The sequence below is a fragment of the Cricetulus griseus genome, chromosome 6, assembly GCF_003668045.3.
Source record: "Cricetulus griseus strain 17A/GY chromosome 6, alternate assembly CriGri-PICRH-1.0, whole genome shotgun sequence".
Taxonomy (NCBI): Eukaryota; Metazoa; Chordata; class Mammalia; order Rodentia; family Cricetidae; genus Cricetulus; species Cricetulus griseus.
This window is the reverse complement of record NC_048599.1, coordinates 27,376,454-27,393,163: the sequence shown is the minus strand read 5'-3', so window position 1 is coordinate 27,393,163 and position 16,710 is coordinate 27,376,454. Positions and strand designations below refer to the sequence as shown.

At 50.2% G+C, this 16,710-nt stretch overlaps 2 protein-coding genes across 2 annotated transcripts; one reads left to right on the top strand and one right to left on the bottom strand.

Annotated features, from left to right (window-relative positions):
* Nucleotides 1–204: 204 nt before the first annotated feature.
* Defb124 (defensin beta 124) lies at nucleotides 205–3,211 on the bottom strand. Its single transcript, XM_027421500.2, has 2 exons — nucleotides 3,056–3,211; nucleotides 205–395 (listed from the first exon to the last, which is right to left on the bottom strand). The coding sequence occupies exons 1-2, from the start codon at nucleotides 3,156–3,158 to the stop codon at nucleotides 259–261; spliced, it is 240 nt and encodes a 79-aa protein (XP_027277301.1). The 5' UTR covers nucleotides 3,159–3,211; the 3' UTR covers nucleotides 205–258.
* A 4,991-nt stretch (nucleotides 3,212–8,202) lies between these two features.
* Nucleotides 8,203–15,106, top strand: Rem1 (RRAD and GEM like GTPase 1). The gene is made up of 4 exons (XM_035446223.1): nucleotides 8,203–8,542; nucleotides 9,498–9,577; nucleotides 13,717–13,918; nucleotides 14,835–15,106. The coding sequence occupies exons 1-4, from the start codon at nucleotides 8,203–8,205 to the stop codon at nucleotides 15,104–15,106; spliced, it is 894 nt and encodes a 297-aa protein (XP_035302114.1).
* Nucleotides 15,107–16,710: the final 1,604 nt, after the last annotated feature.

Here is a 16,710-nt window from a genome sequence, read left to right as displayed (position 1 = left end):
TAACCACAGTTAAGGGCACCCAACACCCTTCTCCCCACTGTGTGGATGGCCATCCCAAGGAGGCCGAGAGGACTAATTGTTTTTAGTCAAATCCGGAACATTTAGATGGATCATTAGTGCCTACTCTCCACTCTCCTCCAACCATCCCTCCCAGTCTTTGACTCCCCTGTGAGGAAAGGAACACACACAAGCAGAATACAGAGATCTGGTGGCAGCATGGATTTTATTGGGGAGTAAGGGTGCCAGTGCCAGAGCAAGCTACTTGTCTGAGACCTTGGAATAGGCGAGGCAGCACAGAGACGCATCTGGACACAGGTGCATATAGGTTTCTTGCCTCATGCAGTAAGATCGGCAGGCGCCTTTGCCATTCCAGCACCGTTTGAATTCATTGCTTCCTGTGTGGATGAAGACATAGAGCAGCTTGTGGGTCACAGGTTAGACCACGCGTCACAAGTTGGACTAATAGATCAGGCCACACTGGTGATAGGTTAGCTCTCTGGTCATTTGTTAGACCACAAGTCATAAATGAGAACACTAGGTTATAGTGGAATGGCAGATCTCATTCTAGGTAAGCCCGTAAGTTAGACCATTGATTAAAAGAATAGTTTCTTGTCCAGGTAAAAAACACCCACCTGGTATTCCCTTAACACTTCCCTTAGCAGCACTGTATAATTAAAATTTGCCTCATCCCAGTCCCTGTTATAATGATGGAGAGATGGAGGCCCACAGAGGTCAATAACCTTAATGAAACCATCGTAGCCACCTGGCAAAATCAGATTGAAAGCCAAAACATCCTCCATTACTCGAATTGCCCCTGGCACAAAGGGAACTCATTATTGCCAGGTTTTAATGTGAGATTTTCCATCCATAGAAAGAATACGGCTTTGGGGAACTTGGTCTTATATTTGGGGGTCGTGGCATGGATAGGTCTCATTTATTCACTGAACAAATTTGGAGCAGTGGGGATACCACAATTTAAAATGAAAGAAAGTGCAGAGGAGACAGTTAAAATGAAGCAAATACTTAAAGCTTGTGGTAAGTGCCCCTTGGAACCAGGATACTGTGGTGGCCAGTTGAAGCAGAGTGGGGTAAGAGGGGAAAACAAAAGCACTCAGGTTTGCCTGGGACAGCACATTCCAGACATGTGACTTCAAGCAAGAAGAGAGCCAACAGGAGTGGGAAGTGGGAGGGGAAGGCTTCCCTCCATCTTTCTGGACTGAGCGACCCCTCCATGTCCTCAGAGGATGCTGCCAGCCCCTTGTGCAGGTTTACTTGCCCTACTGACCCTGCCTTGCAGCCCAGCAAAGCCTCTTAGAAGGACTCAGAATCTCTAGGAGTCAGTCTGCCCTCTGAAGTTAGCGTGTGACCAATGGTAAACAATGCCGTGTGAACCTGGCTCTGTCATTTCCCAGTGGAGTGACCTTGGCCTTAGATTCTTCGTCTATACCACTCTCTTTCTGAGGGTAGTCATGGGACCAGGCACATTGTAAATGGTCAGTAAGCAGGAAGTGAGGTTATCAGGGTGAAACTTGGGTGCCCAAGTCTGCCAGTATCCATTCTAGGACATTTCCTTCACTTTCCAGATAAGGGGTGTGCACCAGACCACTGAGCTATGACAGGTTTACAAACAGAACTCTTACCTGCAGTCAACACCCTTAGCATATCAGATCTTTGACCTTCCTGAGGGCTCAAAGCTGGGGTTTCCACTACACAGTTTGCCTGTTCACCTGCTCTCAACTCCTTGTGTTTATAGCTTAGGGCTTAGTTTCCCAAGCCTGGATGTGGCCCACTCCGGCATCGCTGGCCTCCTCTGCTGATTGCTGCTTGCCATTCCCATGGCCTGAGACACCCTTCCTTGTATCCTCTGTTCACTCAGGGCTATGCTCAAACCTGCCTTCCACGAAGTGATACAGTGTGAGGTAGGGCAAGGTGAAACAGCGCTGGCTCACATACAGCTGTGGCTGTATGATGGGTACACACGAGTTCTTCAGAGCATCTCTGCATCTCCTTAGAATGACTCACAGCAAATGTTTTCAAACCTCATATCACTGTTACTCTCCATTTTTTTCATGTGTTAAATATGTCTATTATAAACTCACCTTGTGGGAGGGAGGCACAGGTCAGGGCTTGAGCATGTGAGGCTCTGGGTCCCACCCACAGTACCATCAGGCAAAACAAAGAAAGGAAGGAAAGAAACACCACCTTACCTGTTTGCTGCATCATTCTCTGTGTATGCATATTTTACATTTTTCCAAAACAGAAGTTTTCTTAATTTTTCCTCATCTTTTGTTTATATTTTGATAATTTTCAAGCCAGGATCTCAAACTCACTAATGTGGTCCAAGCCAGCCTTGAACCCTCAAACCTCCTGCCTCAGCCTCCCAAGTGCTGGGATTACAGATGTGTACTGTCATGCTCAGATAAAAATTAAAAAGGGGTTTTAAAAGCTGGAAGGACTGTTCAGTGGTTAAGCACACTTACTGTTCTATCAGAGGACCAGAGTTCGGATACTAGCACCCACATCGGACAGTTCACACAAACGAGAGTAACTCCAGCTCTATGGAGTGTGATGCTCACTTCTGGCCTCTGTGGGCCTGAACACACACTTGCACAAAGGCACACACACACACACACACACACACACACACACACACACACACACATCAACCACCATACACAGACAAATAAAATAAATCTTTAAAAGTTTTAAAGAGCTGATCAGAGTCCTTCCAGCACCATCCATCCACCCTGCACGCTACTCTAACAGTCAACCTGCCTCTGTTGTTCTTACATCTCTTCCCACCTACTGGTTATGTGTCTGCCTGTTCTCTATTCCCATCAGCCTCCAACAATCATAATAGCACACGGTTTTAAAATTAGTTCCTATTGAGTGAATCCCATTTTACAGATTTAACAACTGACTACACGTTGCCCCACAAATTAGTGTGGTTGGACCAGAACTTAAATACAAATTTGGCCTCCCGGACCTGGGAGCCTAGTACTCATTCACAGACACACACACACACACACACACACACACACACACACATGATTACCTGGTGGCACATGACTCAGGACCAGGAGAGCTACAACAAGCAGAATCCACTGTGCCATGGCCACCAAGCTGCTGGGAAGCCACCGGCACAAAGTCAGGAGCATTCAGCATACAGTCTGTTACACACCCAGCTTTTATGGGTTGCAGAGTCATGGGCAGCAAGCCCAGGTGGGAGGGTGCAGCCACGTGATTCCAGGGCTGTTTAGCTCTCTCATGGCCAGCTCTGCTTGGACCAGTCAGTCATATCCTCCAGAGGCTGCAAGGCCCTGGGGTCCATCCAAGGGGGGCAGGGAGAAGCGATGATTCTTTCCAGCTGAGAGAATAAGAAAACACTTGAGAATGGCCAGCATCTTCCCATAGGATTGCCAAAACTGACTGTCCACTGGACAGCATCTAGAATCATTCAGGAGGCCAACATTTAGGTATGCCTGTGAGCAAGCATCTCGGTGGGTTAATGGACGCGGGGAGACTCACTCTAACTGTGAACAGCCATTTGATGGGCCAGGACGGATCATCCTGGACTGGATGAAAAAGAGAAAGTGAGCTGAGCACCAACATCCCCCCTCCCTTCCTCCCCACACAAAGATACAATGTGACCAGCTGCCTCCCACTCCTGCTGCCTACCCTAATGAGCTGTGCCCTCAAACTGTGAGGCAAATAAACCCTTCCTCCTTAAGCTGCTTTTGCCAGGTGTTTTGTCATGCCAGTGCCAAAAGTAGCTAATCCACTCCCTAACCACCCCAGACCTTAAACAAATCACTTAGCCTTGAAGAGTCCCAGGCTTCCATTTACTAAATGCAGATTAGCGTCCTTTTCCTTTTTTAATTAATTGCCTTATTTTTAATTTCGTACTAGATTTATTCATTTTACTCTGTGTGTTTTGTCTGCATGTATGTATTGCGCCATGTGTACACATGGTGCCTTCAGAGGTCAGAAGTGGGAATAGATCCCTGGAACTGGAGTTAGGGATGGTTGTGAACCACCATGTGGGTGCTGAGAACTGAGCCAGGGTCCTCTGCAAGAATCGTCAGTGCTCTTAACCGCTGAGCCATCTTTCTAGCCTTTAAGCCTATTCTGAAAATGGAAGAGCACTTAGCTCATAGACAGCAATAACCACCTCCGGAGCATTGAATAACACAAGGGTCTCAAAGTGTAGTCCCTGGAGCAGCAAACCCTGCCTGAGAGAAATGAGAATTCTGTAGCCCTACCCCAAATTTCTGACTCAAAGAGCCATGGAAGTCTTCCAGGCTTTTCTAAGACATCACTATAGACTGAGCCACCAGGATAATACATGCACAGAGCTTACATAAGCGTCTAGGTTACATCACGAAAGATGAGAAGAGAAAGGGTATCCCTGGCAGAGGGAGCAGAACAGGCCCGAAAGGGCAGGTCACATGGGGAGACCTACTTACAAGAGGCTGGGCTGGCTACAGACCATGATGTCTTATGGCAAGTTCAGGCTTTTATGTCATAGACAAAAACACATTCATTTGCTTTGTTTTAGAAAGTTTACCCCTAGTTACTTTTTCCTTGGGAGTTAAAACAGTGCCATGCCCTGTGAGTTTTGTCCATGTAAACCCCACCAACAGGTGCCTCAAGGCCACACAGCCAGAAAGTTCTCAGGTGATCGTCCTGACCAAATTCCATCTTGGTCAATATTTAAATTTTCATAAAAACTGGCCTAGAACTTACTGTGCAGCCCAGGCTGACTAGAACTCACAACCCTCCTGCCTCAGCTCTCAAGTGCTGGAATTAGGAAGCATACCACCACATCTGGCAGATTACAATTTTAAATCAAGAGACTAAAGCCTAAGGAGGGGAGTTCCCTTGCATAAGGTCACAGTGACAGAGTTACAGGAAACCAAGTCACTGTACTCTCAGACTGTAGAGGGTGCTTGTCCAGCACAGCCCATCCTGCAGGTAGAACAGGGAGGCTGAGGCAACCAAGCTAAATGTTTCTAACATCTGTGTCTTTCCCCAAGACTAGAATTTATTGAATAACAATAAATCTACAAGCTATGTTCATGTAATTGGATGCAGTCCTGATTTGATAATTGGCCCTTGGCAATCTTAGGTTCTTTTATTCCAATCTTGAGCATTAATATTACAGTTCACAGAGTTTTATGCAGGTACCTGTCTATACAGGTCTATATCTGTGTGTGTGTGGTGTGTGTGTGTGTGTGTGTGTGTGTTATAGAAGAGCTACAAAGGGGTTAAAGCAGCCACAGAGTTCAAGGGATATTAGAGGAGGCGGAGGGCAAATGGAACCAGAGAAGTCCCTGCCAGTGGTTAGACAACATACTAACAACACAAGTGGAGAGCCATTGGAGGCTCACAGAGCCCAGACAAAGGGCTGAACTGTGAGCCAGGGAGGTAGGCAGCACCAGTCTGGCCAGATGACTAGATGGATTGTGGATGGATGAATGCTAATTCAATCAGACCGTGTCAAGTGGTAGAGATTCTACTGAGCTAAAACCCCAGATAACTGGCAGGTCTGTTGGTCCCTTCAAACGCACACACACACACACACACACACACACACAGAGAGAGAGAGAGAGAGAGAGAGAGAGAGAGAGCGCAGGTGGTCACAAGACAGGTCTGTGGGAATGTTGCCATGGCTGCATCACTTGTCCTTTTTATGAGGTCCTGGTGAGGGTGCTATGCCCTCGACTAGTCCGGTGTTCTGTATGTTTTTATGCTGCAGTCTCCATACACCAATGAGCCTATATGGTCCCAGTCTGATTTGATAAGCTAACAGAGGGTGCTTTTTCCCTTATAAGACTAAATTGTCTATTGGTCTCTGTGCCGTAGGTGGTACTCAACAGGTGGTAATGTCTATATTCCACTCTGCAGGTATAATCAAAATGAAGCCAACTGCCACTTTTTAAAATGGGGTCACCCAAGGCAAGGCACAACCTGAAAGCCTCTGTTCTACTGAAACTTGGAGTCCAACAGAGCCTGATCTCCAGGCTGCGGAAGGGAGTCAGACCAAAGGGAGTTTGTTACTACGGGGGTTGAGCCAGCCTACCTTGCTATGTGGATCTGATCCAAGCCAGGCACTTGGAGCCCCTCAACCATGACCAGGGGCCCCACCCACAGGTACAGTGTGGCCTCCACAGCCCCTCCCACATACCTGAACCTCTCAAGAGCTAAATGGGCTCCCCACTCACAGAACTTGAGTCCTGGCCTTGCAGCCAGCTTCTTTCTCTTTTGCCAAGATCAGTCAGTGTCTTCCTGCTCCCACATTCCTTCAAAGGTTTAAATGAGTAACTAACTGATGGACAGATAGGGCCAGTGAGGTAAAGGCACTTGCTGCCAAGCCTGAGTTCAGTGCTAAAAACCCACATGGTAGAAGGAGAGAATCAACTCGTACAAGTTATCCTCTGGCATCCACACAGGCATGGCACACTCTCCCTGCCCACCTCCCAATAAATAAATGTTTTCTTAAGTATTTTTTTAAGGGAAACAGTAAACTAAAAGACAGACACTTTAGTCCCTGCTCATCACGAGCAAGTGGATGATGAGTGAATTAATGATATCAGAATCAGACATTCCCAACTCTTCACTACAGAGCACATAGGCTTTCTCTTCCTCCAAGGCCCCTTTCCAGAATCAACCCGCCACCCAGAACTTTCTCAGAGTATGTTCTATGAATTATCTTTATCAGTTATCACTTGGGCATTTGTTTAAAATGCAGACTCCAGAGCCCTGAGCCTAGCCCTGCGGATCTCCTCCCTTGGTCGGTGGAACCTGGGACTCTGAACCAAATTCCCCCAGAGTCTTCCGTCCAGGGCTGAAGTTTGTGTACCCCGTAGGTGGAGGGAACAAACGTGGACCCAGAGGGACATCCAGACCTAGGAATAAACTCCCTCTCCCGCACCCCATTCCTACACGGCCACCCCCACGGGGAGGACTGGAGGCGGAGGTCTGCAGGGCGGGGACCCGGGCTGCCTTGACAGGGCGGGGCCGCACGGGGCGGGGTGGCTCTGGACCGGGCGGGACTGGCCCGAGGGGCTGTGTGCCGAGGCCGGGGGGATAGCGGAGTACCCAGCAGCTGGAGCAGCAGCGGGCACTCGGAGCCTCCGCGGCGCGTCAAGGTAAACTTGCCTGTCCGGGCGGAGTTCTCAGGTCGTCTGCATGCCGCGTGGCCCGAGGACAGGGAGCCTCGAACCCGCGTCCTGAGGGGCTCGGGGCGGCAGATCTGGAGCCTCCGAGGGTGGGGGAGCCTAGCACAAGGGACACCACCACCACACCCGAGCACCCAAGGACGTGGGACTCACATACAGGACCGCGAGTTGGGAAAGTTCCAGCCCAGACTCCCTGAAAGGGCACTTGATTGCCGAGCCCGATAGGCTCCCCTGATGCACCCTGTTCTATCACCAAACCAGTTGTTGGGTCCCTCGCGGCTTCTGCCCCCCAACAAAAGCTAGAGGCCATGGCGCCAGCGGCTCCTGAATTTTTCACGCAGGGGCGGGCCGGGCACGCCGTTCCCATGGCACCCGGGCACTCGGGTTACAGCCAGAGAGATCCCCAGAGCCCCTCGCCCCTGTGGGGCACCAACGCGCCCGCCCTTCCTCTTCAAACTCTGCTGGGGGCGGGGGCTGAGGGGGTATCAAGCAGCCGGAATAAACTTCCCAGAGGCCTCAACCCTCCTCAGCACCCCCAACCCTGAACAAGTGAAGGAGACCAGTGGGGAAGGGGGGTTGGGGCGTCCGATGCTTTCTGTAGGGAGGTCTCAAATCCTGAAGGGGAGAGATGGCTCCCGGATGGCATGTGCTATCGATGCTTTAGATGCCCCAGCTTGCTGCACCTCTCCGCTTCTCTGTGTCATGGGGAAAGGGTCACCCTCAGAATTTGGGAATCTGCTTCTGGGTGTGTGCATCTGTGTGTGTTCACAGCCTGTGCCCTCGCCCCTTCTAGGTGGACCCCGGTGGACTCTAGGCCTGAAACCAGCAACCCCCAACACCAAGGAGCTGTAGAGCCTCCCCCCAATTGAACCAGAGAGGAGTCTGGAGGGAGTCAGTGCCACAGTTTATCAGCACCCAAAGAAGAAGGGACTCGGGCCACGGACTTACTGCCCAGCTCCCTTCTTTTGGAAGGAAGGAAGGAAGGAAGGAGCCCGAGAAGAGAGAGACCTCTCCACTGAGGATGACACTTAATACCCAGCAGGAAGCGAAGACCACCCTGCGCCGTAGAGCCAGCACTCCATTACCCCTGTCATCCCGCGGGCAGCAGCCTGGCCGCCTGTGCACAGCACCCCCTCCTCAATCCCATCATCCCCGATTGGGTCAGTCAGCTTCCCTCAACCCTCCCATTCGAAAACCCTCTCCAGCCCAGGATGGGTGGTCCTCTGAATCCAGCGACTCTGAAGGCTCTTGGGAGGCCCTCTACCGAGTGGTGCTGCTAGGAGACCCCGGCGTTGGGAAGACCAGCCTGGCCAGCCTCTTCGCAGGGAAGCAAGAGCGGGACCTTCATGAACAGATGGGAGGTAGGAGGCCTGTGAGGTGAGCCCAGGCTGCAGTCACAGGACTGAAAAGCCTGCCACCAGGGGCACAGGACTACAGAAAGAGGTGTGCAGGTCACACACCGATCATTATAGGGGCAGTCACACATACTAAGAAGTAAATGATGCTCATCTAGCTGTGCAGGACACAACCTGGACAGGGCCTAAAGGAGGGAAACTGGGTGAAAGGTACATTATTTATCTCCGTAAGGGATGAAACTATGGGTGTCAAGAAATGACAGGCTTCCACCCAGCTCAGAAACTCCCAGCCCCAAGCCCTCCTGACTCTCAACCCCCCTCCTCTCCCATCCCTCAGCCACCAAGACCCACAACAAAACTAACATTCTTCCTAAACAGAGGCTTTCAGACCCCCAGTTCTGAGCTCTGGATCGCTTTATTCCCCCAAAATGCATTGAACACACGGCAGGAACTGTAGGACCATGGGCCCCAGGACAATCAGATACAGGAGTCGGACAGATGACAGGGCCGGCTTTGAGGACTCGAGGTATGTAGAAAAGGAGTGGCTAAACACAGAGAGAAGATGGGGACCATCTGGACAGGCCCCCTCTCCAGCGTTGGCTTTCCTGGAAGTAATGTGCATATGCACATGTGTGTGTTACAGATGGGGAGACCGAGGTCCGAGATAACGTGACCTGCCTAAGCTAGAGTCAGAGCAGGCTGGGGAGGATGCCCCGGTTAATCCCACATTCATTTACTGCCAAGACCTAGTTTCTCGCACCTGCCTGCCATGTCACAAGTACTATGCTCTCAGTGGGGACACATGGCCACCTAACAGGGGCTTTGGACCACCAGGAAAGACAAGATTCCCTACCCCAAGGAAATGTGAAGGAATGACTGGCTGACACAAAGGGGAAGTGAGGGAACACTGTCTCCAATGGCCTGCTCCACCCTGAGATTCTACTCCCCCGCTTGATTGCAGATGTGTACGAGAGAACACTATCGGTGGATGGAGAGGACACCACCCTGGTCGTCATGGACACCTGGGAGGCCGAGAAACTGGTATGACACTGTAAGCCTGCTTTGGGTGAGGGATGCTAAAACTAACATTAGATGCCTATCTCCTCCTGGAGCATATCAGCACGGCTTAGGGCGGGGGCCTGCCTCAGTGCCTCTCTCCCAGACCTGTATCTTTTCCTAAAGCAGAAGAACCTCATAACCTTAACTTCCTTCCTCACTCCACCAACCCCCCTTCCAGCAGACACCCCAGAATGCACTTCTCCTTTGTACACCTCTGCATCTTTACGGCCACTCCCACATTTGGCAAAACAAAAACTGCTAGATTGGACCCCAAAATCCCTAAGGGGACACACACACACACACACACACACACACACACACCTTCCTTTTTCTTACTAGTTATGAGCTTTGTGCAATTAATAGACTTACCCTGAATTTCAATCTTCTCATCTGATAAATGGGTCAAGCATTCCTTCCTTATTAGCTGATTTTTTTTTTCCTACTGCTATTTGTTTACAAAGGTTCTGAGGATCAAACCCAGGAGGACCTAGAGCCAGCTCTGCGTGTGTCTTCCCACTAAGCTAGATGTACCCTAGCCACATCATCAGCTGGTTATAAAAAAAAACTCTGGTGCAGGTGTGCAGTGGTGAGCCGAGGGTAGAGCATGAAAAGAGTGCTAAGCAGGAGTGAGAACTGTCTGGGTGATTGTGATAGCTAGGGAGGAAACCCAAAGGCTACCCTCCCCTTCCCCCTGCCAGAACAGGAAGGCGACGGTTTTCTTTTTTAAATCTACTTTCCTCTTGTTACACGGGTAATATATGCTTATTGTAGGGTTTTTGATTAGTTAATTAATTGAACATGAACTGGGGATACAGCTCAATTAGTAGAGTACCTTTTGACTCACTCTGAATTACAAGGCTCTGAGTTCAATCCCCAGCACAAACTAGGTATGATGGTGCATGACTGTAGTCCCAGTAACTAAAGGCAAAAGGATGCAGAAGTTTAAAGCCATGGTGAGTTCAAGACTAGCCTTGGCTGCATGAGATTCTGTCTCAAAAAGGGAGGGAGAGAGAAACAGAGAGAGAGAGAGAGAGAGAGAGAGAGAGAGAGAGAGAGAGAGAGAGATCAACACATCAATGGGTATATCCTCTCTCTAAAGGGATTCAACTGACAAAACCCATGGTCCTGAACCTGCCTGTCATGTGCCAAGTACTATGTTCATGGATTAGGAAACATGGACACCCAATGGGGCTTTTTGAGCACCAGAAAAGACAGACCCCCCACAAGAAAACATGAAGGAGTGGCTAGTTGTGTCTGTCACCTTTTTCCTAAACTTAAGTCCCCTAAAGGAAGCTTAGAGTACAGTGTTGGGCCTGGCTTGGTAGCACACCGCTTTAATCCCAGGAGGCAGAGGCAGGTGGATCTCTGTGAGTTTGAGGCCAGCCTGAACTGAATAGCGAGTTCCAGGACAGCCAGGTCTGTGTAGAAAAGACCCTGTTTCAAAAATAAAATACATGAGCAGTGTTCAGTGGCTGACAGCATTGCCAACAGAACCAAAGAAGAGGAAAAAGGAGCTATGTGGGCATTCCTTTTTGTTCTTTGAGATAGATAGGGCCTCCCTGTGCATCTCCATTTTTTACATTTTTTGTTGTATATTTTTATTTTGTGTGTGGGGGTATAAACACATGCAGAAGTCAAAAGACAATCTGCTGAAATCATTTCTCTCCTCCTACCTTATGGGCCCGGGGATTGAACTTGCACCATCAGACTTGTGGCAGCAGGCACCTTTATCTACTGAGCCATCTCACCAGCCCTGGCATCAAATTCTTGATTCTCCTGCTTCAGCCTCCCCAGTGCTGCAATTACAGGAATGCATCACCATGTCTGGTATCTTTCAACAAGTATAAAAGGAAGTCCAGGTGGGGGTGAGCATAACGGTGTTCTTAAAACAGCAACTGGGGTTTATGGAGCACACCCTTCTCCCCCTAACACTGAAAAGCCCTGCCATACACTGTGGCATGCCGTTAAAGCTAAGCATACAGTTGGTCTTCTACTTACCTTTCTGTCAACAAGGAAACAGGTGTTCAGAGGGCTTAACGTGTCCAAAGTTTCAGAGAGCAGGCAAACTGATGCCCAGATCCACAGACTCCACGGCTTATACTGGGACTGTGTCTCCATCTGCCCTGGAGGCATCACTTTCTGAGCCTTCAGCTTAAGTTTCACTTCTTCGCTTGCTCCTTCATTGGAAACGCTTGTTAGGCGTCTAAAGTGGGCCAGGATGCTGAAGACCCTGGAGCGAATGAGTCAGACAAGGTGCTAGCCTCGTGGAGCCCGAGGGCCAGTACGGGGAAGCACTGCTTCTGGATGTAGTGGAATACTGTGGGGTAGTCAGTGAGTTGGGCAGACCAATCAGAAGCCAGGCATGGGGGCTCAAGATGGCAAGGCTGGGCAAAGGTGCCTACCACCAATCCTGACAGCCAGAGTGGAAGGAGAGAATCCACTCCTGAAAGTTATCCTCTGGCCTCACCACTGCAGCCAGGTTTTTGGGGGGTTTTGATATTTTTTTTGTAATGTAGGTTCTGGAAACCAAATTCAATCAAACTCAGATCCTCATTGAGTTCAGTAAGCACTTTAGCTGGTGCCCTGTCCTCTAGGGCCTGAGAGTCTGCATCTGTCTGATTCTACCCAAAGGCTATTTGGCCTGAGAAATGATCAGCACAGCCGTTGAGTGTGCACACCCACCCCTGCCGAGGGCCTGATACTTCTCTGTTCACCTGTCGCACTCTAGCATCTTCCTCCCCTACAGTTCCTCGCACGCAGCCTTTCCCACCTAGCTGCTAAGACAGACGTGTCCCTCTGGACTGCCTGCCTGCCTGCCTGCCTGCTGGGCCTGCTCCTCCTTTCTTTCAAACCCTGCCCACTGGATCCCTCCCAAACTGTTCAGGCTTTACCTGACACCTCACACCACTCTGCTTCCTCTGCCACTTTTGTAGGCCCTCCTGATGGCCCTGCCCACCCTGGGCTGTACCTCCCTTTCCCATAGCCTGCCTTCCAGAACATGAGACTTGAGGACGGGAACTAGATCTCATTAAAGGCTTGAAATCTACACTCTTGGAGCACTGTCTCCATTATTCTGGTTTGCCTTTCCTTGGTCAAATGACTAGAAAGAGCTCTACTTCTTAAGTGTCCCTTTCCATACCTTTCTGTCCTCACACTCTCAGGTGACCTTTCGGCTCTCTCTCCAAAATTACTGAGAAAGGCCTCCCCTGAATCCAGCCTTCTGTTCTCCTCTGTGTGTCTCTGTCTCTCTGTCTCTCTCTGTGTCTCTGTGTGTCTCTGTCTCTCTCTCTCTCTCTCTCTCTCTCTCTCTCTCTCTCTCTCTCTCTCTCTCACACACACACACACACACACACACATTTTTTTTTTACCAGTTTTATGTGAGTGTGTATGCTGTATAGGTGTGGTGACGTGTGTATAAGTGCTGGGATACACTTTCCATGTGCAGGTGTGGAGGTCAGAGAACCACTTTTGGAGTTGGTTCTCTCCTCCCACTGTGGGATCCGGGAATCATATTCAGGCTTTCACTGCAAGCACTTTTACCCAATGAGCCTTCTCAATGGCCCTCTCTTCCTTTTTTCTTTTAATTCTGCATTACAGAAAGACTAAAGAACTGTGTCCCAAGACCAAACTCTCCTCACAAAGTAGATATAGCTGGGCCTATATGTGTAGTCTAATGGGCTGCACATATAGGCCCAGCACTCCAGGGGATGAGGCAGGAGAATTGCTTCAAACTCAAAACCACTCTGTGCTATAGTGTGAGACCTTGTTAAAAAGAACAGGAGGGGGCGAGGGAGAGGAGAAGGAAGAGGCTGAACAGGCAAAGCTAGCTAGACCCTTCTTTGCAGGAGAGGGTCCCCACCCAATTTCTGTCTGTAGTCCCTAGCGTGAAGCAGTCAAGGGAAGAAAGCAATGTAGCGTACATCAGATTTCCGAGCAAAAAAACTGAGGCTCGGACAATCAGCGGTTTTCCCAAGGTGACACCGGGCACTACGATAGAATTTGTTCCCCAAAACTATCCAGAGTAGAACCTCTACCCACTCTACCCTTTAGACCAACAAAGCCTCTTTGTCAGCCAGGGCTAGGCACCCTCTGAGGATGGGCCTGGGATCCCTCCCCCGCAGGATGAAAGCTGGAGCCGGGAGTCGTGCCTGCAGGCAGGGAGCGCCTACATCGTCGTCTACTCCATCGCAGATCGCAGCAGCTTCGAGAGCGCTTCAGAGCTCCGCATCCAGCTGAGGCGCACGCATCGGGCCGACCACGTGCCCATCATCCTGGTGGGCAACAAGGCAGACCTGGCCCGCTGCCGGGAGGTCTCGGTAGAAGGTGAGTTCTCTACCCTCCTCTCCTCTCTCCTTCAGGCTTGCTGACTCCAGAGGTCTGTCTGTGCCCCCAGCCTGGCGCACTCCTTCAGCTACTTACTACCTGGTCTCATCCTCTCTCACCTCCCAAATCGATACCCAAGTCCTACAGGCCTCTCGCTCCACACCCCAAACTTCTGTCCTGTCCTGCCACCCCCACTTTGTCCCAGCCAGTGCCTATATTTCTCTATCCCTATATGATCATTCCTCCTTGATAGCTGACAGAGACTTCCAGAACCACAGCTTACCTTGTGACCTTTACTTAAAATTCTCCCTGTAGCTCCCCCAGCTGATAATCAGACACACCCTCCCTACATCCAATGTCTACCAGCTTGAAAACAGCCACTAGTGGCTCCTGTATAAATTGGGGAGATTATAAATTCAAGTTTTGGATGAAACACTTAGTGTATTGGTCAGTAATTACAAGCCAAAACTTTCAAAGGTAGGTATTAGTTGTATTTGCGGTGGGAGAAGAAGAGTTTAATAAATTTCATCTTTCTAGTGGGGCCCATAAAGATCTTAAAACGGCCCCTACTGATAAAGGGGAATCTTCCCAGCCTCGTTCTGCTGAGTACCAGTCAGTCCCTAGACCGAGCTGATGTCTCAAAGCTCCGCATATTTGCCCCTGGGTCCCCTGACACCTGAACCACTTAAGTAGGCATCTGGGAAATTGCTCGCAAACCTTTAATCCCAGCACTAGGGAGGCAGAGGCAGGAGGATCTCTGTGAATTCAAGGCCAGCCTAGTCTGAAGAGCGCGAGTTCTAGGACAGCCAAGGCCACACAAAGAAACCCTGGTGGGGGCCGGGGCTTCCTGAAAGTCTGAACACATCTCTTGCCCCCCTTTATCTCTGCCTTCTGTCTTTGGCTCTGCTCACCGCAGAGGGCCGCGCCTGCGCAGTGGTGTTCGACTGCAAGTTCATCGAGACTTCAGCCACTCTGCAGCACAATGTGATGGAGCTCTTTGAGGGCGTGGTGCGCCAACTGCGCCTGCGCCGCCAGGACAGCATGGCCTCAGAGGCACCATCACCGCGACGACGGGCCAGCCTGGGCCAGCGTGCCCGCCGCTTCCTGGCGCGCCTGACAGCACGCAGCACACAACGCCGGGCACTCAAGGCCCGCTCCAAGTCCTGCCACAACCTGGCTGTGCTCTGAAGCCAGCACCTCTCTGGGGTGATGGGACACTGTGGTGCCACTGAGGGCTAGAGGTGTGTCGCCTGGAGTCTGAGTGGTGGACCTTGCCTGTTGTCAGGATGGCCAGAGAGCATCACCAGGAACCAGGGTTTGGAGGACCCTTTCTCCCTGGGAAAGTGGTGGGTGCACTATGGGGCTATAAACCCAAGCTGGGCACAAGTAGGGTTTTATTTTGTTTTGTTTTTTACAGGGTGGGTGTCTTTTTGTAAAACTCTTTCTTGTCCCTGGGCTCTGACCAACTCTCAGAATGTTCCACAATAAGCCAGTCCAGGATGTGTGTCTGATGCATGGACCTCTCTCCCTGGGCTCTTCTAGACATCTCCACCTCCTCTCCAAACACCTAACTTGACTGTAGACTGGTTTGGCCTGCTGGCCTTGATGTCTTGGACAATCAATAAAGTCAGTGAATTAATTATGTGCTCAGGCCCTTCTCCCAACTGTATGATTTAGTTTCTAACCTGGGCCCTAAGACAGACATACTGCTGGGCGGTGGTGGCGAAAGCCTTTAATCCCAGCACTCAGGAGGCAGAGGCAGGCGGATCTCTGTGAGTTCAAGCCCAGCCTGGTCTACAAGAGCTAATTCCAGGACAGTCTCCAAAGCTCCAGAGAAACCCTGTCTCGAAAAACAAACAAACAAAAAGACAGACACACTGTGGGTCACATGAACACCACAATGCTGAGTACCTGCTGTTTGCTCCTTAACTCATTTTTTAGATTCTAGAACCACAAAATGTTGTCTCTTGAGAACTCATCCTGGCACTGTAATGGATTGCTTCTGATTGTGTGAGCTGACTGTGCCAAGTTGTCACCCTGTCACACGTGCTAGGAAGCTCTAGCCTGGAGCTGCACACCCAGCTCCTGTCATTTTTATGTTTGTGTGTGTGATGTCTGAACAACGCCTAAGAGCAGAGTGTGACTACTAACCTCTTCTTGCTACTTAGGAAAAGTGGGGTTCAGAGAGGGAAGGCAGGAACTCAGAAACACACAGTGTCTTTCAGTGATGCACAAAGATTCCAGGTCCTACAATCCCCTTGCCACAGTCCTCTTTAGGAGAGGTAGGGTGAATAGCTCAGTCAATAAAGAGCTGAGATGAGGGTGAGTGGTGGTGGTGCACACCTTTAATCCCAGCACTTGGGAGGCAGAGGTAGGCGATCTCTGTGAGTCCGAGGCCAGCCTGGCCTACAAAGTGAATTCCTAGACAGCCAAGGCTGTTGGTAGATGGATCTCTGTGAGTTCAAGACAAGCTGGTCTACAGAGTGAGTTCCAGGACAGCTAGGGCTGTTACACAGAGAAATCCTGTCTCCAAAAACAAAACAAGAAAGAAAGAAAGAAAGAAAGAAAGAAAGAAAGAAAGAAAGAAAGAGAAAGAAAGAAATGGAGCTAAGAAGATGAGGTCCTGAGTTCCATGCCAAAACTCAGGCAAAGAGCCAGCCTGGTGCTACAATCCTGTAACCCCAGCACCTAGGAGTCAGAGAGAGACTAGTGGATCCCTGGAACTCAAGCCAGCCATCCTGCCTTATTTGATGAGCCTGGGGCCAGTCAGAGGCTTTGTCTCTGAAAACAAG

Coding starts and splice junctions, on each gene's coding strand:
- Defb124 (XM_027421500.2), bottom strand. CDS start 3,158: ATGCTCCTGACTTTGTGCCGGTGGCTTCCCAGCAGCTTGGTGGCCATG. Junction 396..3,055: donor CCTGAGTCATGTGCCACCAG/GTAATCATGTGT, acceptor TCATCCACACAG/GAAGCAATGAATTCAAACGG.
- Rem1 (XM_035446223.1), top strand. CDS start 8,203: ATGACACTTAATACCCAGCAGGAAGCGAAGACCACCCTGCGCCGTAGA. Junction 9,578..13,716: donor CCTGGGAGGCCGAGAAACTG/GTATGACACTGT, acceptor CCTCCCCCGCAG/GATGAAAGCTGGAGCCGGGA. Junction 13,919..14,834: donor CCGGGAGGTCTCGGTAGAAG/GTGAGTTCTCTA, acceptor TGCTCACCGCAG/AGGGCCGCGCCTGCGCAGTG.